Raw genomic sequence first — 23,379 nt, forward strand, 5'->3', positions numbered from 1 at the left:
CCTGCTCCAACACACCTGATTCAAATGATCGGATAATCAACAAGGGTCTGCAGAAGCTTGATAACAATCCTGACAATAGTCCTCAAGGAACAGGATTGAGGTCCTGTGCTCTAAATTGTCCATAGGTGTGAATGTTGATGGGATCTGCCGCTCACCAAAAGGCAGCTGGGATAGGCCAATAAAAAAATGGAGAAAACAGAGAGATGGTGATGGTGCTCAATATGAATATCCATTAAAGTGTTTCTTTTTTGGGGGGGGGTTAAATACATTTAAAATTACGTTTGACTCATCGTTACAGTTGATTAAATGTTGGACACGGAGTCAAGTTGCCAAGTGTCTTTTGGTGATTTCATTTAATATTACCTCTTTGTTGCCAATATTCAAACTGACTGGAGCACCGCCAAATGGCTTGTGGAGGAGTTGTAGCAACTTAATTTTATCCAAGACCATTTATTTATTTTTTTAGATTATTTTACATTATACAACAGGAGAGGGAGTTGGCGATGACTCAAGTGATCGACAAAATCATGGATATGATCATTGATTCTAAAAAGATTAGTTTGTGACGCCTCAATTCTGGTGTTTAGCATGGTACTAACTGCGAAACAATCTTACCTTGGTCTTCAATGTCTAGATTCTTGATCATCCACTGTACAATATCCGAACCTGAAAGGATAAATGACCACGCTCATCAATATGAAATGCCGGCATGCAGACATCTCTCCAGTTTTTATGGAAATGATAGCTCCGGCACTCTTAACCCTTCCCACTGTCCATCATCATCACAGCGCATAGCAATTCCTCTCGCCTTACACGAAGTGGGCGGGTGACATCGCAGCTATTATTTCCTGACAGCCTCTTCAAAGCCACATCGCGTTAATTGAAATGACCGCAGGTACGGCGGCATAATGAAGCGCTTACTAAATACACTAACAACACTATTTGAGGATGACTCACAGCAAACAATTCTTCGGGAGCTTAGCTTTATTATTATGGAGAGGGCTTTAAACGGTAATACCTTTTTGTTGCTTAAATGAACTTTACCACCAACAGTCATTTTGACAACATTGAATAATAGAGCGTACTTGAATTATGGTTCCATACCATTTAGGTTTTTGAGGGGCATGTTTTTGCTATATTTATTGTTCAGGTGTATCGTTTTTTTTTCCTGGTTTCTCCTTTTTCTTTCTAAGCCTGTCCTGTTCTGCTGATTAGTCATGCACTATGGTGGATCTGTATGCCTCTTCATGCTGGAACAGTTTTACTTTGCATTGGGAGACTTTGATAAACTGCACTCATTTCTAATGAGATGGATATGGGACAGGCCAGGAGTCAAGAGCCAGGCAATACCACAACCAGTGATAAAGGGATGTGAGGAGTAGGACAAATAGGACAGATCAGGACAGGTATAGTGAGCTGGGCAGTACTACTCTATGTGAGAAATAGGACATGATGAAAGCGATGAGCTGAGTAGCAAATAGGAGATTAAGCATAGGACAGCGCAGGATCATGAGCCAGACAGTTCAGTAGCATATGAGGAAGTGACGAGGTGAGGACCCAATAGCACAGGATTTCACAAGGTGAGGTTGAGAGCCAGGCAGTTCTAGACTCTATGCGGAAAGGACATAATGGGGAACGTATAGGACAGGACAAGACAGGACAGAGGTAGTGAGCCAGGCAGTGTTACAATATTTGAGTAATGGGATGTGATAAGTAATAAATAGTACAGGACAAGGATAAAAAGCTAGCCAGTACTACAGTCTATGGAGCAGGGATGTGACGAGGAGCAAATAGAACAGGACAGGGATAGTCAGCCATGCAGTGCAAAAGGGCAGAAGTAGTGAGCCAGTCTGTGCTACACCCTTTCTGGAAATGATTACATGAGTAGCAAATAGGACAGGACAAGGCGATGGTAGTAAGAAAGGCAGTGCTGCAGCCTGTGAAGAAGGGAAGTGACGAGTAGAGGGTAGAACAGGATAGTACAGGTGTAATTATCACACCTGATCTAGAGTCATTTCACATCGGAGCCGTGCACAGCATCACCTTCTGCTCTCTCACAAGCTCGGCCATTTTTTTGCACCCCATCACAACCTGTGACTTGTCATTTTGGGCTAAATATATCTCATAATAAATAAATATATACTCTGAGCGGTTATTGCTGTCTACCGAGTTGTCAGGTGAGAGGACGGCAGTGTGAAATGTCAGATGGTCCCCGCGGCTGTCTGTCTGTCAGTCTGCCCGCAAACCCGCCATTACATGTTTTAGGCCGTTATTAACGTGCGTTTGGTTGCCATTTCCTCGTGCTCTCTTGCATCCCGATGCTTTTCCGTGGATTACCATTCTTAGTGCAAACCTCGTTTACACACCGTCACGCATGACCCACTTCTCCGAGAGCGAGCTTAAACGTGATGTGTAAGGTAATCTTCAAACAAGTCCTGATTAATAAATACGATGCATAATGTGACCGAGATTTGCATGCGTGCGTGTGCAAGGGCGCAACTGTCAATTTTCAAAGCAGGTTGATGGGAATTAACATTGCTCATTATTAAAAGCTGCAGAGTGGAAAAAATGGCAAACAAAAAAGAAGCTAATAGATACAAGATGTTTCGTGTTGACTGTGCACTTAATTGTTTTGTTCATTTCATTTTTATGGAGAGACTGAGCGTGTCGGCTATGCTATTCTTAGATTGCAATAACAGCCAGAAAGGAAATGCAAGTGTGAAAATGCTTTTATTATCGCTAAAGATTAAAAGAGTCTTTCATAATATTAACCTTTCAATTTCACAATAGTTAAAATGAAAAAAAATGCCTCAACATTTTACTTTTATTTTTTGGGGGTTTTTTTATCGCAGGAATTTGATTCTGTTTTGTATTATTTCCCCCTTCATAGTTTGTAATTGCAACTAATCAGGATCACATTGTTTGCATTGTTAGCATGCTTCTCTTCACAATGTTAATCAGAGAAGCCTGTTCAACTATTTGGAATTGTTTCATCAAATTTTGTATAAATATTGTATTCTTGCAGTTTCTGGCTCTCTTGCAGCCTCAGGGGTGGAGGGGGGGGGAATAAAATGGAAAAAGGTTCTTGTGCACAATTAGCAGGAACAAGGCCCTCACAGGAAGGAGAGAGGTGCATTGTAGGTTTGCAATGCAATATAACCGTCTCACTAATAATAAAAGCATTGGCTTTTACTGAGTCAGTGCTCATAATTGGCCCGCTATTAATCTGTGGCAACAAAAAGCAAAACGCATGTCGTTGAGTCTTCACTGGATTAGACCTTGCACAGTTTCAGAATAATATACGACAGTATACAAAGTGCCTCGTTCATTTTATCCCGCTGCGCTCCTCAGCTTATGTTTTATTCCTGACATTCTGCCACTGCTGCATTACTAAAAGTTTGGCCAGAACAAATGAGTCGACGAGCTGCGCGCTTTGTGGGTGGGAGCCCAGTAGGGGAACAGATGACAAGAGGAGCACAAGGTGAGGAGCACAAGGTGAGGAGCACAAGGTGAGGAGCACAAGGTGAGGAGCACCGCTGCGCACGATGAGACGACAAAAGTTGAGATAAGAGCCTCACCTGAAAAAACACTGGGGATCTTGGTGAGGAAACTTTTGACTGTTCGGATCGGGATGCCGTTTTTCTCCTCCTGCATGCGCGCTATTACTTCCTCCATCTGGAGAGAAGAGGCAAAGAGAATGATGTGGATTACACTTAAAAAAACAAAAACAAAGGACAATCAAACGCATGCCAAGACGCTTCCTGGAATAATACAAATTTACATTCACACCTGAGAGCATGCAAACTCCACATGGAGAGGGGACTTGAACCTTCAACCCAATTCAGTCAACAAAAACTACAATGAACTGAAACCACGTCTTCTATTTATATAATGAACTACAGTTTCATTTGTGACACTTCTTTATTCACTCCAGAAAACCAATGGTGCGGCAGAAAAGACATCTCCGAGAAAAAGAATTTAGAAAAAATTAGTTGAATGGATGTGAATGCCTGCAATTTGGCATCTTTGCTTTCGTTCTGTTTTCTGGCATTACCAAGCTATGCAATTCATATATTCTTGCACCCCCTGCAAAATGAGCGTCACGTGAAAATGAAGTCAATTTGTTGTAAATTCAAGTTAAGAGAACTATGAAGTCTAATCCTGACGCCAGACTATACGGATCCATCTGGTACATGTCCATAGTCTTTTAGTAGTTTTTTTTATTTAATTTTTTTTTTTCATTCCTTGCAGAGAAAAAAACTCACATTCACATAGTACCGCCGACAACATGACTACACAGCTGCATGTCCCGCCTCCCTAACTGACCGTCGCCAATTGACAGGATCTTGACAATCGGGTGGGATTTAGTCGCTGACGGACCTGTAGTGCGACGTCTCGCCCGGTCCAAGACACAGAACAATATTATCTTGGAGTCTGACAGCACAACCGTCGTGAACGACAAAAAAAGTGGTGTCATCTGAGACTGCCGTAACTTTGCACGCCCTCATGTTATCTCACGCCGGTCGCGCCATTCGGGAAGCCGTGCTTGATGACCTCATTCATATGTGGATAGCTCATCAGGAGCAATCGCCTCATGCATAAGGACACTTGAAAAGGAATGCTTTGGCGCCGTCTTGGGTTCAAGCACGGCCTTTGTGATTGCGGCCACCCTCTTTAGCAGCTGAACCCCAGACATGCCTCAATCATGGCTGCAGGTCACAGACTGTCTGTGACTAACAATTGTTGCCTCTACTCTGCACCAGAAAAAGTGCACTTTGGTGTTATCGAGTGGACATTTCTGGCATTATCTATCACAATATATTTTGTGTCCAATAAGAGGCCCAGGCGCAGCATTTCAGACAGATTTCACTTCTTCCGTGTGCTCGACTGAGTGACAGAGTGAAGGGGAAAACAAATGACACGCGCATTAAAGCATTTGCGCACGTCAAGGTGACAGAAAAGTTACGGGAGTTTTGGGAAGGGTGCGTGGCCTTGAATCAAGTGCCAAGAAACTCAAATGATGAATGATGAATAGAGACCACAGCACATAAAAAGGGAATTACTGAATCAAGGGTTGCACTAGTTACCCCGCTCAATCTTAATTTGTCATCTGACTGAGATACTTATTTTCCAACCTTGTGGGAAAGAACCGTTTCTATGGCAGCACAAAGCCGGTACCATAAAGACACGCTTGGATGCGTTTGGATTGGAATATTTCGCGATGAACTACAATACAACAGAGACTGGAGCAGAGACAGTAGGCCATCTCTCAGGTTAGACGTCATCGACCTCTGTCAGAGTGTTTTTCCAAGTGAATGGACAGAATTTCCCCACAGAAACGCAAAAAAAAAAAGGGAAAACTGTCATAACTGGAACCAACTTATTACTTCTTTCCATCTTCACTTCTTGTATGTCTAAAGAAAAGCCCAAGTCTCAACACTTGAGTACACTGGACCACATACGGATCAAGGTTAATCGTTTGCGCCTGTTATAAATCAGCTTTTTAATACTACTTATGAACATTCACCTTTACAAACATTTCACACACTTCCGTCTTGGGCCCACACCGAGCAATGTGGTGAACCATCGCAAAATAATTGCAGTTGGCGACTCTTCGGCACAAACAAAACGAATGCATAAAGTATCCTGAAAGTTCTTTTTATTTATTTTTTTTTATTTTAACTACAAAAACATGGTGCAATTGTGAAAGAAGAAGCAGATGGCCATAAAGAGAGGGAACGAGAAGTATAATTCGCCCTTAATAAATCCCGGCGATGAATTTGAAATTTTAAATCGATTGTTCGTATTTAGACATTTGAATAATTTTTGCTCTCGTGAAATGCTTGAAATTGAACATTTGTGTCAAGAAATTGGCCATTTTTGCGAGGTTTTCATGTCCTACTTCACCAGCTATCTATAGAAGTGCTTGTCATGAGGAATATGGGACTCGATACATGTCCCTGGAGTACGCCACGTTTGAGTAACAGAGAGCTATCCCAAGGTTACCCATTTTAAAATGATCTGAGCTTATTTAAACAGAAGCAAAGAGTCCCTAATGGGCACTTTGTCCCACAGTGATTAGTGATTAGCTCAAGCAACCTTGGCAGCCAAACAGAGATCAATACAAACTGTACTCACACTTGAAACGTGTTAACCAACAATGTCCAGCAACTGACCGTTCAGCTTGCTATCATTGTTATCGTCTTGTCGTGTACAAAGCAGCTTCTTGGAAGTGCTGCCTACGCGGTGAACCGTTAAGCGTTTTGTTGTGGGCGGCAGAGGTGCGGCTTTTTTTCGGACATGCCGGATTATAACGCACTGAAGTATTATGCTTCCACTCAGTCCTCGAAAAAGGCAGACAAAAAAACTTGTCAGTGGAGCTCATATGGGGAAGGGAAAGCAATTGGATTGCACAAATGAGTGTTTTGTGTGTCTCATTGTTGCAAGCGGAGTTCTAATTATGAAAGAGCTCGGTTTTGAAAATAGAATGAGACTGTCTTGGATTGAGCAACCAGTGCAGGGACTGTAGGACTTTAGTTTCAAATTTGCCCAAATGTTTAAGTTGAACATAAAGCAATCGTCAGTGTGTGTCCCCATTCTGTCGCTTGTGTTCGGTCCATTGTTGTTACGTGCAAGCCCAAAGTCGCCACAGCAGGAGCTCTAATGGACCAACAATGAGGTGCAGTCACCAGACGGTGTTCATTTTTAACGAGGAGACACTATCTTCACTTGGTTATTTATTGCGGTTGTTAAGGTCTCTGGCTAATAGGAGCCTGCAGACAGGCAGCGATAATGAAAGGTGGAAAAAGAAATATGACAGCAGTTCATCACAAAATAATGCAAGTGGTTTTGTGAACCCCTTTTATGCCGACCAAGGGAATTCAAGATGGTTGCTTGGTTTCAGTGACGTGCGAGAGGGTTCTTTTATGTCTGGCAGAGCATCAGCCCCTTTTTTTTCCCCGTGCCATCATATCTCTGCTAATTAATCCAAATTGGTTTCATCTCATTGCTTTTTGAAGACTTGTGCGTGTGCCACATGACGGCAAGCGTCCCTCTGCCTCCGTGTCTTTGCTCTCAGTTGGCTCGAGAGCCTGAGCCCAAACGGGTACGTTGATCAAGACCCTCACTTCTCTCTCTTTCTCTCACTCTCCCTCTCTAAACGTTCATCCGCCTACACATGCTAAAATGCCACCAGCGTGAATATTCACCATACCGAGCTCTTCAAGGAGCCTCTGTGGCTTCACGTCGTGTCGACATGAAGACCGAAACAGTCTGTCATGAGAGGGAGAGAAAGTGTCTGTCTTTCTATCCTGTATTCTATCCAACGGGTTTCATATTGAGGTGTGAAGGCCAAGAAGATCGCAACTGGAGAGATGGCAACGTAGGAGTAACTCAGCCATTCCGCAATCTGTCGTGAGGGATGTTTCAATTCCGTATTCAACCATCCATCCATCTCAAATGTATTTATAAAACACTTTAAGACAACCATCGCTGTATGCAAAGTGCGGGAGGTCATTTCAAAGAGAGGGAACGCCAACGAAAAAGGCTCAATCCTTAGTCTTAGCTACCTCTAATGGGGTCTGGTCCACAGACTTGAGGCACCACCGGTCAGGTGGGTAAGGGGTGGAGGAGCTCAGAGAGGTCACGTGGGGCGAGGCCATTTAAAGTTTTGAAAACAAAATAGAATCTTAAAAAGAACTCTAAAATGTACAGGGAGCCAGTGAAGGGATGCCAGAGTTGGAAAAAAAATAAATGACTAAACCTTCTTAATGACTTTGTTGGGGTAGAGCCTCTTGTTCGACTTTTCCACTTGACTTTTTGACCTTTGTGAAGCTGGGCAGAGCTAAGAAAAGGAAAGTGTAACAGAGACTGTCGAGTGTTGAATAAGGAATGAACAACTAAATAATTTTTCACCAGTTGCTTTTTGCTTGATCTGCCAAGAGACTGTGGCGCTTTTTAAAGTGTGCAATATTTTTAATATTTTAAAATTCACGCATATGTTTTCTCTATTCACTATATGTATTTGAGGTGAGGTTACCAAAACACTCCAACCATCTGCTCCGGGTCCGGCCCGTCTTGTCAAATTTTAGAACCCGTTACGACACACGATTCAAAAACTTTGCCCACCCCTGACCTAAATGAAGAAGTCATTCCAAAGTGCATCTTTCTTTCCCTTATTCATGTAGCATCTTCGTGACAAGGAAAGGGGGCAGGTAGTTTGCCCCTCCCCCCAGCTGCTTCTACCTCCAGTAACTCCCTTACTCAGTGACTGTATTTGTCTTGTCTTTTTGACAAACTGCGTGTGTAAGTGGGGTGGTGTCGCCACTGTTCTTTGCTGTTACAACGGGGATTGATGATTGGTTTCAGTGCAGTCAGAGACGGAAGCAATCGTTCCCTGCTTATGTTTCTACACGCCACGATCCTTCCATGTTTGTAAAAAAGGTGAAAGTAACTTGTGCTGGAAAGAGAGAAAGGGATAGTGTCTTAAACCACCAAAAGATCCGTGCATTGACGTCTGACCGCGTCTCTGCAGCATTCTGACAGGTATGAGCAAGTGTTGTTGCTTCACAGTGTGACTAGTAGAAGGATGAAGACGACACACTGTTCTGTTCTGTACATGTGAAGTGACTAACAGAGGCTTGGAGGAGGCACAAGTGAGCCTGACACTTCAAAGATGATTACGGTGGACACACAAAGCGCAATCAAAAGCTTCTGGAGCAGCATTTTTAGGAGTAAATAGAACAAACTAAGGCGCTTTGAATGAACATTGGCCCTGTGGATTGTTTTTAAAAAGCCAACAGGACATTGGCGGTCTTGAGGTATGAAGAAGGGGCTCTCTCGAGGAGGTTATTTGGTGGAAGAATACTGAATTTCTTATGAGCTTGATCAGTAGCTTTTTGCTTTTATACCTCAGTCGTGATGAATGTGGCACGTAAGATGGCAAAACCAGCTTAATTTGTGCAAGACGATCATGATAAATTGGAAAATTGGCTCTAATAAAGACAACCAAATGAGCATTCGTTAAAAAAAGATTAGGTCAAGGCGATCTCATGAAAAAAACATCAGAGGCCCGATCTTGCTGCCGCAGGCCATCTGGAAGACCTCTGGCACTAAAATCAATGTGTCATACATCAAGAGGCAACCACATCTTGCATTTGATTGACGTAATTCCCCTTTAAGCTGTCCAATAAATAAGGAGGCACCTATAGCAGAGAGGAAAGATAATTCATATTTTATGTTTGCAGAAAAGAAAAAAAACCCCGTCTGCCTCAAGACCTGATGCCAGCCAGAGCGTCATCATAAAAACAGAGGAGTGCAACTTCATCATTGCAACCACTCACCCGATCTTTGCTTTACCCGATCAAGGCAAGCGAAAGCATTCAAAGGTGCATTACAGCAAGCTGCAATCAATGTCACCGTATACTATATGAATCATGCATCTCCTCTTGACAGGCCGGTCCATTTGGGCAATCCTGAAGGCACGATGTTCTCTATGGCATCCTTTGGGGATAAGGTTACATAGCAGAGTGCACGCAAAGCATTCTAGCAAGTGGTGGCCTAGATTGCAATGTCGGAGAGCGGCCCATTTTGTGTTGATCAATGTCCCTTTCCATGCATCCACCGACGCATATAAAGACGCCGCATGTGCTGACTTAAGGTGTTTGTACACGTAATGGCGTCCGTTGCTGACTTGAGGTGTTCGTGCACATGATCGCATCCATTGACTCCAACTGTACTTTTCAGCCACAAAACTGAGCAATTCTTTGCCATGCAGCTAGATATTCAGATTGTAGATTATGTCTGTAGATTGCTTGTAATATTCAGGGATATATTATGGGAAATTCTTATTTGCCGTAGAGACCGAAAATAACGAACGTAGTCCGTGTTTCTCCATGATGATCTCCGTGAACCAGAACCACATCCTACACTATGTGAAACCCTATCATGTAGAAACACCCTCTTCCCCCATGAGTGTGACACTCTTGCTATCATGTCAAAGCCAAAAGGTAAGCAGAGCTGCATTGAGTTTTGCTCAGTGAAGTTGTTGATGTGAGGGGAAGTAATATTTGTGTTTTGTGATTTGTGTCCATGTGATACTTGCACAATGTATTGGCCATGACGTAACACCTCTACGAGTGAAAATGTTTTGATTGTCTTTATGACCACTTTGTCCACACTCTGGCTCTCGCCATCGCCTCAAGGGTATCGGTTGACTCACTTGCATGAGACAGGACCTTTGGCTCAAATTAATTATTAATTATTTCAGCAAGACAACAAATAGGTTGTCTATAGTGTGCTATAATTATTGACCCGAGGGGAATAGAACAATTCTTTGGGGAAAAAAAAGGCAGAACTGAAATCTATGAACACAGCCGTGTGTTCTGCATGAAATGCATAGCTCACACTATGTGGGACAACAAGGAGGGGGCGGGGGGGTGTTATTTGTGATCTAAAGTTGACGAAGCTGTCGAGTCGATGACGTGAATCTCAAGTCTATTCGAGGTTGCCTTTCACTTGTGAGTTACCACAGCAACGCGGCGTCCGACCACAATCGCAAGGACATCTCTGCCAGCTTCCCGGTGGCTCATTCGCCAGAGAGGGAGAAAGCGGCGGCGCATGGCGGCGGGAAGTACGGACAAACAACAGACTGCGGAAGTCCCGCCTCTTCTGTGGCACATACCCCATTGCTTATTGGAGTCATAAGATTAGGACCTGGTCTTTAGAACTCCAGCAGGATGTTCTCGCCTGGTCAAAATTCCTGACTGATAATTTTCAAACTTGGTGTCTGCATTGATTTGGAAAGTGAGTCAATCATGATTCAACAGGTGATTCCGAAGGCGTTGTTGTCACTTGAATTTGTACAACATGTAAACGCCAGCAGCAGGGGCCTGGTGGCCAACAGGAATTTGGGGAGGTTCCTAAACAGCAGGGCCATTTCCGGAGCCGTCTACTATTTACTTGGTCTGTTATTTTTCCGTCTTTTTGCTTAATGTAAGTATATCAAATGTACAGTATCTCATAGTAGTAGCCATAATATCCTGGTTACATATAATTCATGTCCCCACATGTCACACGTTTCCAACACGTAGTGCAATTAACACCAATGATGGCAACATTCACATAATCGGATCATTGAAATAATTTCCACCAACACCTGGGTGCAAATCTTGGATGACGTGTCGGCCGTATAACATCCGACGCCGAGCAAAGACTTGAGGAACAGATGCCGGGGTGACGGCAGTGCCCGGAGGCGTCAGGCGGCGAGTGCGCCATCCAACATGAAAGTTGATTTCTACGGGCACACTCCGGCACCGGGCTGCGGGCCATTCAACAGCATCTGCGGTTTGGTGCTCGATAAGCCCCGCTGTCACTCGTCTTCATCAGCGTAGTTTCCCCCTCTGTGTACGCAATTAGTCACACGGAGCATCTGTCGCTCGGAATGTGTTCCCCTCGCTGTCTTTATTCATCATTCCGTATCATTCGCACAGCCTGGAGACAAAGTGCATCTCTGGCGTGGCTTTTTTTTTTGTTTTTTTTTTGTTTTTATTTTGTTTTGTTTTTTTAACAACTTCATCCTTCTGGCAATCATGTAAGAATTTTTCAGATGAGAATGCCTCACTGCTGAACTTCCTAACATGCCTCATGATTGTGCGTTTGAGATTGGGTGGTTAAAAAAAAAAAAAAAAAGAAGAGAGTTGTTGGTGCGCCGCATGTTCAGTCGGTAATGGAGGCGAGTGATAACACGAGGCTAAAGCCGCTGTTAAACACTCTTGATAGCAGTAGCATTATCGTAAACACGTCTGATGGACAGTGAGAGGTTTTCTTGGGACGCTTACAAATGGATGTTGTCAGCCGTGATGTCTCCTCAGCTCGCAAAAGCCCCTCCGAGGTGTGACTGAAAGCCTTTTAATGGCTTGATCTTATTCGTTAATGGATGAAAGCTGGGGTAATTTTTTTTTCTTGTGCCGCGGTGACTTGTAGGGTTCCGTGTTGTGTTGTTATGTGTGCACTTAAATACACTGCAGCTGTCTACTTTGTTGCAAGCCCGGGACAACGATGACAGTTCTGCACCGATAAATGCGGGCGCAATCGAATTCAGATTCAATCAAATCCAAATGGACTCTAGATTATAATATCATTGTAATTCAGAGGCTCACTGTCCAGGTCCACTTTTATGAGTGCAGCTATTGTATGCCTTAAAACCTTCGAAAGTATGACCACAGAAAAAAGGAAAACACTCTTATAATGAAATCAGTATGATGTCTCACAAAATTTGGGACGACGAACCACCATAATGTGGCAACTCATCTGGAAATTAATTCAGACTGCATCAAAGCATTACCTTGTCAACACGATTGCTTGCCATTTGTTCAACATTAAAAAAAATAAAATAAAAATCTGCCTTCAAGATAATTCACGTCGGTTAAATCTGTCAGCAAAGTAGTTCAATAATGTTGCTCATGGGTTAGAATTTTGCCAAGACTAAAATGAATTCCTGGATGTGTTGTAATTTATAGCAAACAGCTTCACATCATTTCAGTTTCAAATCGCTAAAAATTATGAAAGAATATGCTTTTGTTTAAATACGATCAGGCCAATGTGTATTCCGGCTTTCTCCAACATTCCAAAAACATGACTGTTTCATTAAAGACTCAATAGTCTTAAGCGTTAACGAGAGTGCGAGTGGTTGTTTGTCTAAATGGGCTCAGTGGGCTTCTAACCAGTCCATGGGGTACTCCGCCTATTTTTTTTTTTAGGGTTCCTTCACTCTTAGCTGCTCACCGCAGGGCATCAACTTTTCTGAACATAATTTTAACCTTAACCATTGTCATGAAATGTAATCTTAGACCTGAGACATGTATGACTGAGATTTATAGTCTACATCATGGCCAATATTTCCAACTACTTCATGGAGGATTTGAAAACATCTCAGTAGCTGCACATGATGCCGTGTTGAATTCGTGTCTGCGCACTGGTCCATCATCTCCATGTTGTTATCAACTGTGCAGACTTTTCGGTCCCCTTCTATCCTTCCTGTTCACTTCCCCCCCGAGAGAGACTCGCCGTCCCTGGCGTACAGCAACAGGAGGAGGATGTGCAATACTGTATGTCCCTGACTACCCCTCCCCAAGGAGCAGTCCCCGCACCACAGAGACAGTCGTGCTTTGAATCACAAATGGGAGATTGTTTTGCTGCTACCTGGTTCAACGTGGCAATGTATCCTCATTTGACACTGATTTGCTCAAAGTAGATGTTCCAAATTTGGCAGGCCAGTAGATACATACCACTTCTTGGATTTTCCCACGATTAGTGTCAGTTTATTGTTAACTGATTGCATTTTTAAAAAGTGTACTTCATGTAAAATTTAATTTTGCCTCTATTTAAGTCCTGGGAAGAACTGTATTACATTTCTTAATTTGAGTTGTACACAGATTAATACCTGAACCAACCAAATTTTTGTTGTGACTTTTTAAGCGGGGTCCACCCGTAACAATTTTTAACCAGACGTTGAAATCTTAAAGACCCCACACATCACGGCAAAAATAAATAAATAAATAAATCACAGAGTATGATTACTGCTCTTATAGTGGGTGGTGCACTTCACATGACCAAGATTGCACACCACACACATCACAGATAAAAGGTTTTTTCATTTAGCATATCGGGAAAGGAAAACCTTTGACACACACCCACCCCACAGGATAATCGGTCAGGATTATCTCTCAGACACATCCGATAAATCAAGCAATTGCTGATTTTAGAAGTGGGGCAATCGTACCGGATTATCAGTACGTGTTTATATCACGCTGACACTTTTAGCCCAACTTAAATGCCCGTTACATTTTACTATACGCGCTATGTGATGATTATCATCTTCTCGCTATGGCTGCTCTCCTTTGTAATCACAGCCTGTCCTCACGCAGACAACAGCTGGCAAAAAGTGACCCCCGACCCCCCTCTGCACCCCTACTGCCATCATCCTATAGCAATGTGTGACTAACACTCACGTCATCACAGCATGCTCCCAGCATGTCACTTCATTAGGGAGGCCAGCACACACCAATGAGATCCAGTCTACAAGATGTAGCAACAACTCTTGCCAAGATAATAACACTCCGTTTTGATTAGCGCTCTCAGAGTGGCCACTCATTTACGAGACTTGTATTCCTTCGGTTGAAGTTGGTAGATGCCACGAACCCTTTTCAGCCCCCCCAAAACACAAAGTCATGAATTGGTGTTGTATCTCCGTGTTGGATGTGACATCACGACCACCTTTCTAAACTTCTGCATTCTTTTTAACTAACGATTTGATGGTGCTGGCAGGTGGTGCAATAGTCTTCCTGGGGCAGGACCTCTCTGTAATTCACATGCACGCAACACACACACGCGCACACACTCATCATCTTGGTGGGCGGGCAGTGGGCGCGATGACTAAGCCAAGGTTGGCCATGTGCTGGAACATAATCCACTGAAAGCCAATATCCCGCCTGCTCACCCACCATGATTTCATCACTCAAAACAGCATGCGATCATAAATTAGGAGACAAACAAGGCACTGATGTTTCTTCAAACTTGGACGTAAAGTGTTAAAAGTTGTCCCGCAAAACAGACACAGTTGAATAATTGTTGCGTGTGATGTGGAACCACCAAACATATCAAATGACTCACTGACCATGCCGTTCTGTCCCCCGCCGCTCCCGATATATTGCTTTTATTTTATGAATTTGGAACGCGTTCACACAGTGTAATTACAAGAACGCCCTCACCTGCGGGAAAGGAGAGCCACAGTCGTCAATGTGATTCAGCCGTAAAAGCATCAACGTGAGTACACTGTTCCCTCGCTAGGTCGTGGTCCCTCTATAGCGGCTTTACGCTATCGCGGGTTTTCATTTGTTACATTAACTTTGATTACAATTTTACCTGGCTTATTTTACGGGTTTTCCTCCTATTTTTCTTTCTCCAAAGTCAGACGAGTCAAACAGTCTATTTTTTGGGGTGGGTGGAATTTTTATTTATTTTTTTTCATTTTATGTTAAAATTTGTCTACATCTTAAAATGGCTTACCTTAAGAGGCGCATTAAACCACCTGGATTAGGTGAACCATTTTAAGAAAAAGAAAACATCAGCATGCCTTCGGAATAAGAGCGCGCTCCCCTCACATTAAATTCTGAATGCTACCTATCAGCAGCTCGGTATTTATTCTTTAAAAAGTTACATTTATTAAGAGTAACAAGTTTTTAGTAGGGTGGGATCCATTTGGGGGCGTGGCTTAATAATAATGGCTTAATAGAGGCGTAAAATGAAAAAGAGAAAAAAAACTTTGTGGAAATGCACCTACTATGGCAGATCATGGACCTTCACTCTCACTCTGGGGCTGCTGTTGGCCACTGCTTAAGCACAGACACTCACGCAGACTCACCAAGGTGACATGTGACCCCACCTGGCCCCCCCTCTTAAAGGAACATGCATGGACATAGAAACTACAATACTTGCAGTATTTACTGTATATTTTAAGCTTGCATTTTGTCTAACGAGTGTTTTTTAAGAAGTGTAATAATGCTTGGGTACATTCAAATGTGTTTTAAAGCATCTGGCAGGAATACAAATGTTTTGTTGAACTATATCGCAATACTGCCGCGCTGCAATCGACTCATTGAATTCTCTGTGAAGCAAGGACATGCACAGGTCAGGTAACGTAAACAAACTGGAGACTAAAACGGTGATTCTTCTTCTTTCACTCAATGACAATTTCTGCACAAATATTTATTTTTGCACACGGGACCTTTTAAGGTCATCATTATTATTGGTTAAAGTGCGCCGACTAAGATCATGGTGCTGGATTCACTTGCCCAGTAGAGTTAATCTGTCGTCATGGCGAGCTTGTTAGCGGTGTCCAAAGTGTCTGGCTGTACATTTTGAGGAGTCTGCTCATTGGGCACCAGGGAGCAAATTTACCCCGACCAAACCGAGTCGAACATGACAAGGAAGCGAGTGAGAGCAAAGCAGAGAAGGGGGGGCGGGGGGGGGGGGGGCGAATGTGGAAACGGTCCACGGAGGTGTGTTGGGAATAGCAAAGAAGCAACGATGCGGTCTATTTTTAGATTCGAGAGGTGGGGGCCTTACTCATCAACTCCTCCCCCCTCTCCATCCCTCATTTCCCACATTCCTCCTTGGCACGTGCGACAGACGCTCAGGACGGCTGCGAGTGTCCTGAATAGCAATAAGAAAGAAGCAGCTGGATGCTGGCAGGCTGACATTCTGCCTATTCTCATCTGCAGGGACTCAACAAGGACAGGAGAAGCATATACGAGGGTGCACACAAACAGGATGCGTCGCCACTTTGACATTTTGTACTATGGAGCAATGAAGATGATGGACACCTCACAATGTCAGTCACTTGTGGAGTGCTTCTATGGCGTTGCTGTGCAAACACTTGGAAGGCTGACAAAAGTCATGCATGGTTGCAAATGACAAAAGTGTGGGGTGTAGTGTTTATGGGTTAGGGCTGAACATTTCTTACAAAGATAATCTAAGGCTTTATTCACACTGCAGCTCAATTAAGATTTTTTTTTTTTTAATTTATTTTCCAATAAGCAAAATATATCATATTTTTTTTATGCAATATGAACAGTGCAATTCCGATTTTTTTTATTTTTTATTTTCAAATCCGACCCGGGCCGAGTTCCGATAGGATTATAAATCGGATTTCAGTGTGAACGTTCATCCGACCTACACGTCACCAAAAGCCCAATATGCCCTCTGCGCAGGCGAAAGAGAGAGTTCTCGGGCGACTATGGAAAACTGTTTGTGGTGATAGTAGGAGTTCATTAATACAACCACGATGGCGAAAATATTTCGTTTACGCCACCTTTCACAAGACGATAACGAGACGATGACAAGCTAAACGTGGCTCTTTGATGACAAAAACATGACATGATGTTCATGACTTTTCGATGGTGAGACTAGACAGGACGAAATTGTTCGCGTGTGGTCCGTCAGACGTTCTCAATTTATGACATCCCTTTCTATTGTACATGTAATCTGTCTTTCAAGAAATTGCAATGCTGGTGAAACCTATCCTCATTTGGACACGCCCACCACTGGGACAGCAAGTGTGCACAATTTTCTGTAATATTTGATGCGCCAAGCTGGATATTTTAGTTGTATTGCACTTGAGGTGAGACATAGGGTAGGGCTTCTTATATCCATAGTCGACCAATCTATTATTTGTCTCTCATGCCATACAATTTCAAGAAAATGATACCAGAATTTAATCAACTCGATTTTTGCCGTAGGCCTTGTCTTGGTGGAATCAGCTGGTGAATATCCTGTCTGTCAGCGTTCCACACACACGTAAGGCTCTGATGCAGACTGCATTGCACACAAGGGAAATTAATACCTTGTGAAATTATTCAAACGCCCAAATATTGTAACTTTGACCTTGCCTTTTGTTTATGAAAAGTCAGATAAGAATTATTTCTACATGGCGGGAATAAGAGATGCGATAATTCTGTCTGTGTTCATATGCAGGAGAACTGTACTGAAGGTTAATTAGGAGATGGCAATCACTTTTCATAATGTCCACACAGACCGAAGCGATGGCAAATAATGGACGTGCGTTTGTTTTTGGCACATGAGTCAAAATGAAGTATGAATGCATGAGCAGGAAAGTGTGATGTTCTTTAAAAAAAATATAAGGCAACACACTGAGATCCGTGCTCAGGCAGAAATGGACACAAATAAATGTAAATCATGGAGGGGCAACGGGGGGCATAATTTATCTTCAGTGCTACTAGGTGGGCAATATAAAAACGCACACTTCCTAAACCGATTTATGACAAAAACGCAGTTTTAAGCACTTCAAATCGTTGAATATACTGCGTCCAAGTTTTTGGACAACACACATTTAGTGACTCTTCCTGCACTTTGAACGAAGTGTCGACGGTTCTTGCTGTTGTTTATGTACTTGTGAGATTCCTGTTGTAGTGAAGACTCAAAATGTGTTAACATGAACATGTTCAAGAAAAAAAATTAAAACTGTTGGCGAACGCCTGGAAAACGTTTGGCAGGTTAGTATTTGAATTCACTCAACATATAACCTATTTCCTATTTCACCTGCAAGATGCAATTTTTTTGACCAAATGCACATGCTAGCGACAAGCCAGGACCCACTTGACGTAAAAGGTAGGCAATCTCTGCCATCTAGTGGTGAATACTGCTATTACTACTAAAGAATGCTCAGCTGTAGTAAACTTTTAATTAAAAAAAAAAAAACAAAAAAAACAATCGAGGGCCACTTCATGTTCCAATCATGAACAGATTACAATGTCACTGTAAATAGCTTCAATTAATTGTTTTACCTTTCAATTATATACCGCATACTCACTAACAACGCACAAATGCAAATGGATTCAAACCAACCTATTCATCTCAATCACTGTGTTACATTTGAAGAAGAAAAAGCCGAACCAGCATGTGGACTCCGGATGGAGTTTGGTTTGCTCGCTAAGCTGAGCTAACAGCGCATAGCGGCGAGCCTTGGGAAGCTGCTCATCTACTTTTAACCTGCAAGCTGTGAGTTTTTGTGTGCCTCTGATGCCTTGAAACATGCACAGCTTTATGCAAATCCAGTCCCAGAGTGTTTGCCATTGAACATCTCCGCTGTAACGGCAAAACCAAACACCCAATGGGACACTGAGTCGTCATTTTCTCATGAAATCTCAAATGTATTTTGCTAGCTTGTGGGTTTAATATTAGCGGAATGCGATCGTGACAATTAGCATCTTGACATGTGTTCAGAGTCTGATTTAACAGAGAGAAGACAGTCATTTTTCAAAATAAAATATTTTTCAGCCGCGGCCTGGTCCAAAGTGGCCTACGGACCGGTACCGGGCCACGGTCTGATGGTTGGGGGCCGCTGCTTTACTCCGCAATGGAAAGTGGAAGGAACCAATTGAAAAGGCAGCTTGACTGCAAAGATCTTTCTTAGATGTTTGTGTGAAAAATTGGATTCTTGGAGCACCGCTGGACCTTTACGACGCTGGACATTCACGTCTGGACTCAACTGTGAGATCCTTTTTTTTATTCTTTGAGCTTGAAAAAAACATCTGTTTTAGAGAAATGCTGTAATAAGCTGGTTTTGCACCACTGTGTATTAACACCTGAAGGACCTTCAACAGTTGATTCAAAGATGTATTTTTCTCTCTCTTCAGAAGTAAGAAAAGACTGACAACTGTGCCGGAATCAATTGTGCTATGAAAAAGAAAGACTAGCGGAAGAAGAAATAGAAACGAGTCAGCTCATAGTTTGCTTTTGTTAACTCACTGAGTCAGTAGCTCAGCCAAAATTGATATTAAACCACCCACAAAAGATTGCCATCGTAAATGTTGAATAGGTTTAACATTTACAATTGTTTTACACACCCTGCATTTGTGTAGGGTGTGTAAAAAAAAAAAAGGATATTGATTTGAATCAATTCTCCTCTTCATAGCCCGATATCAATTCATACAATTGAACTTAAAAATTGAGTCAAATCTGGCCCTTGTATATCAAATAAATTTTGGAAATTTGAAACGATACCCAGCCCTACCCCACACCACGGGAAAATCGTCAAATAACGTAACCTTTGCAGGCTTTGATGGGAAATGGGGGCAGAATGTTCAAATTTGTCTCTTTTGTCAGTATGTATCCCACTTTACTCGTTAGTTTGCAAGAGTTTCTTGAGTGGAATGCTCCTCCTTTGGGGGAGGTCTACTTCTTATAGAGTCGCGCGAAAGCTGCAGGAGAGACAATCGGTTTGCCACTCTGGATAAATGGAAAACAACACATCCAGTGGTTTTGTTTTTGTTTCGTTCGAGTCCCCAATAAAGCTATGAGTCACGAGTGAATCATTTCACACAGGAGGAGGGATGACTGTACTGCAGCACGGTCGGAATATGTTGCTCTTCCCCATACCCCCCTATGCCCCCACCACCCGCCATCTCTTTGTGAGGATAAAAGCTGACTGGAGTGGCACGCTGCTCGAAATCGGGCTCTGATGACTTCAAAGAGAGTCGAGTGGGATGTGAGGGGAGGATGGAATTGGCGGGCTTTGGGGGTTTCGGAGGAAAGTGGGGTGAGAGGTGGCGGGGGTGTCGCGAGAGGTGCATACCTTCTGTACACAGGTGAGACAAGCAAACAAAGTTAGTCATCAAAAGCATCAAAGAGTTGAAGACGAACGAAAGGGGACATGAGTGCGATCGTCGAAGCAGTGGAAGTGGGGAGGAGCCCCACTATAGGAGATAGACGGCCTTGACGTGAGAATCGCGAGAAGGATGCTTAGTAGGAAGAAAACATGGTTGATTCCGGCTGACAAAATGAACTGCAGAGAAGCGGAGGCGAGGCATGAAACGTAGCAAGACGATGACAAGATTTCTTATTGCTGTTGACTTTTGAAGGCTGCAAATACGATTTGGGCTTAGGCAATGAAGTGAGGCGGCAGGGAAACGTACATAGAGGCGCAGTTATGGAGAGGGAGCGCTCTTGCGGCTCTTGTTCCTTGGCTGAATCCTTTAACCAGTTGAATGCAAAAAAAAAGAAGCTTGTTTTGCGACTTGGAGGCCCGTGGTCACTGTACAGTGCCGACTTTTGTGTCTATTACGGTGTACGTAGGTTCCAGGACGGATGTCACAAAAGATATCTTTCAAATCCAAATTAGAAACCACAAGTCACAAGTGTCTGTGGTTCTGACTTATGAACAAATTTGTCTTACATCACAGGTGTCAAACTCAAGGCCCGGGGGCCAGATTTGGCCTGCAACCTCATTTTCTGTGGCTCGTGAAGGGCTAATCATGTGCGCGTCACTTTTAACAACATTGGGAAATGAAATATTGCCATTTATTTGTTACCAATCCTCCCCTTTTAGAATAAATTGAAAATTTGTTAAACAATTACATACTGGCTTCTGGTTTAAAAAATTGCTTTCTATCAATTTGACACCCCTGGCTTACATCATGTAAACATGTACAACATGTAAACAATGGACTTGTCCAAGAACTGTCCACAACGTTGAGGAGTGGCATTGGGACTCACCAAGAAGTCTCCTGGCTGGCTCTCCAGTGTAACAGTTCTTTCAAGTAGGTTATCTGGCAAAGCCGTGGGAATGGCAGATGGACTATTCTACTTTTTACTAGTGAGTGTAGCATCTTAATGATTACATTACATTACATTTGGGGACTGAGGATGAGAAGTTTTTTTTTGTTTTTTTAAAGGACAGACTAAGCAAGGACAGGGTAGAAGTGGGTTTTCGTCCATCCATTTAATCGTTCCTAACCAAGTCAACCACCACGGGTATAGATTTCAAATATTTGCACTCTGAGCAGAAGGAAATCTTGTAATGGTGTTGCGTGTACTGGCCCTTTAACTGAGAGTTCAACTGAGAGAGGGAGAGAGAGACGGAAATGGCCAAAGCGTGTGAAGAAGCAATTGAGAGGCAAAATAAGCATCTTAAATTGGGTTTAATTTGAGCAGATTTTCGACTCAATTTAAGACTGTCACTGTTCTGCCCCGCCCCTGGCTGTTTCTGCTTCCCTCCACTGGGGTCCACAACTTTTACCTCCACAACTCCGCCTTAATAATCCGAATTTACGACAACAAATTTATCTCTATTCATGCATTCATTCAAGCGCCATAGACTCCGGTGCTTTTCCACTGAATGGCGGAATTTATTATTCAACTTTGTGTCAATCTGTTCGGTTCGGAAACGCTGGTTTAAAGACCATGGCAAAGGTGTTAAGAACAATGTGAGAAATCGAGATGAGATTGTGGCGAGAGTGAGTAAAGGGCAGACAATTTTCAAGGGATCCAAGGTCACAAAGACAAAGCAATAGAGCAAAAAAGTGTTCCCTTTTCCCTCTTCCTGCCCACTTTGGTTTTCCTCCTTGTTCAAATCATCGCTGGAGAAAGCTGAGCATTTGTTCACATCTCCCGACAAGGGTTTTTCCCCTGTAATCATTCCCCTAAATGTTGAGCTGGAATTAAATGTCCAGACAAAGGCGAGGCCCAAGTCAGCCGCTATCTTAATGCCCAGGCTGCCTTCGACCCTTTTATAATCCAAACAGACAGGGCTAAAGGCTCCAGCTGTGGCAGACGTACACAGATTGGAAGTCGGGGAGAGGGCGGGATGGGGGGGTGGGGGGGTGATGTGCTTTGAAACCAAACAGAGTGCCGGTATCTTGGCTGTCTTCATGTAGCAGCTCAAACTAGGACGCCGCGATTAGAAAAGTTCTATATTCTCACAAAGCAAAGCCGCTGAATCGGTCATATGCTATCACTTATTTTCACAGGTGCGATAATGGGATTTATTGATTGTATTGCCTCGTGACAGGTTTGCTTGTCAAGAGGCAAAACATATTTTATCACAGCTAATTGCAATGTGGTCCAGATAGAAACTTAAAGGAACAATTTAACATGATTATTTTCTGTTTTTGACCATTTTTTTTTTCTTGTCTCCTTTCTTGCAGATTGGAAAGATGGGCCAATCAATAGCACTCTCTTCCAGGGATGGTTCGATACCTCCTTTAATCACATCCTGTGCCGTTAACCCCGGTGCACCTTTCAGTGTCTAATGATGCAGGTAAAAATATATTTTTCTTTCTTTGGGCACATACATTGATCATGAAAGCAGATATTTTAGAAACATGATGAAAAGAAGGCGGATGCCAGTCGGGGTGAGGTTCATGTTCAAACTGTCGGCACCTCGAGTCGAATCTCTTTTCTTTGTATTTTACGCATCCTTCAGACACTATACTGTGTGTATGTGGCACACGGACGTCACCGAACTCAGGCTCCCTCCAGCAAGGATCGACAACTTCATCAGGCAAGTATGTGCCACGGAGCGGCTTATCTGTGAGTTTGGCAACACAATGCAGCTCTGCTTACCGTTTGGATTTGACGCAATTCTATTATTCGGACACACTAGCCCGGTGGCGCGACTTGGTTATTTTTAATATATTTTTCAAATATTTTGGGGGAGGGCTAGGTGGTCAACCCCCTTTTTCATGGAAAACATCTATTGGAAAGAATTTTGGCCGTCAGTTGTGTGCGGATTTTCGCCAATCCTACGAATAGTGTGTACGAGTATTTCAATTTTATTGTTCACATGTCCCCTTTGAGGATTTTGTTTTTTTCATCTTCATATAAATCGTTGTTAGCTTGGTTCTGGTTCGCTCATTTGAACTTTGAGCCGCGGCAACATGTGTGTTTTCCCACACAGGGAGCAGATGTACAAAAGATTTTGCTCTGGTCTCGTAATTATAGATCAAATTCACCTCACCCAACCTTCACCTTGCTCTGTTTCCTAATCTTCTGCTTACAGATTGAGGGAGAAAGGCCGTGTAA

General features: G+C 43.0%; 1 protein-coding gene across 3 annotated transcripts in view; it reads right to left on the bottom strand.

Annotated features, from left to right (window-relative positions):
• The window catches only part of rgs7a (regulator of G protein signaling 7a), a 147,194-nt gene that overhangs the window by 111,639 nt on the left and 12,176 nt on the right, over positions 1-23,379 (bottom strand). For 2 of the 3 annotated variants that reach the window (XR_015845139.1, XM_088305385.1), the window contains exons 3-4: positions 3,579-3,675; positions 616-666 (exon numbers count right to left, since the gene is read on the bottom strand). Coding sequence is in view for 2 of the 3 variants with exons in the window: in XM_088305385.1 (XP_088161511.1) it covers positions 616-666; positions 3,579-3,675 (148 nt within the window). In the remaining variant the exon portion in view is untranslated. Of the gene's footprint in view, positions 1-615; positions 671-3,578; positions 3,676-23,379 lie in introns of all 3 variants that reach the window. The other variant, XM_088305386.1, reaches the window with a different exon arrangement.

Source organism: Idiotropiscis lumnitzeri, chromosome 9 (assembly GCF_059441095.1).
Source record: "Idiotropiscis lumnitzeri isolate Australia: NSW breed Sydney's pygmy pipehorse chromosome 9, RoL_Ilum_1.0, whole genome shotgun sequence".
Taxonomy (NCBI): Eukaryota; Metazoa; Chordata; class Actinopteri; order Syngnathiformes; family Syngnathidae; genus Idiotropiscis; species Idiotropiscis lumnitzeri.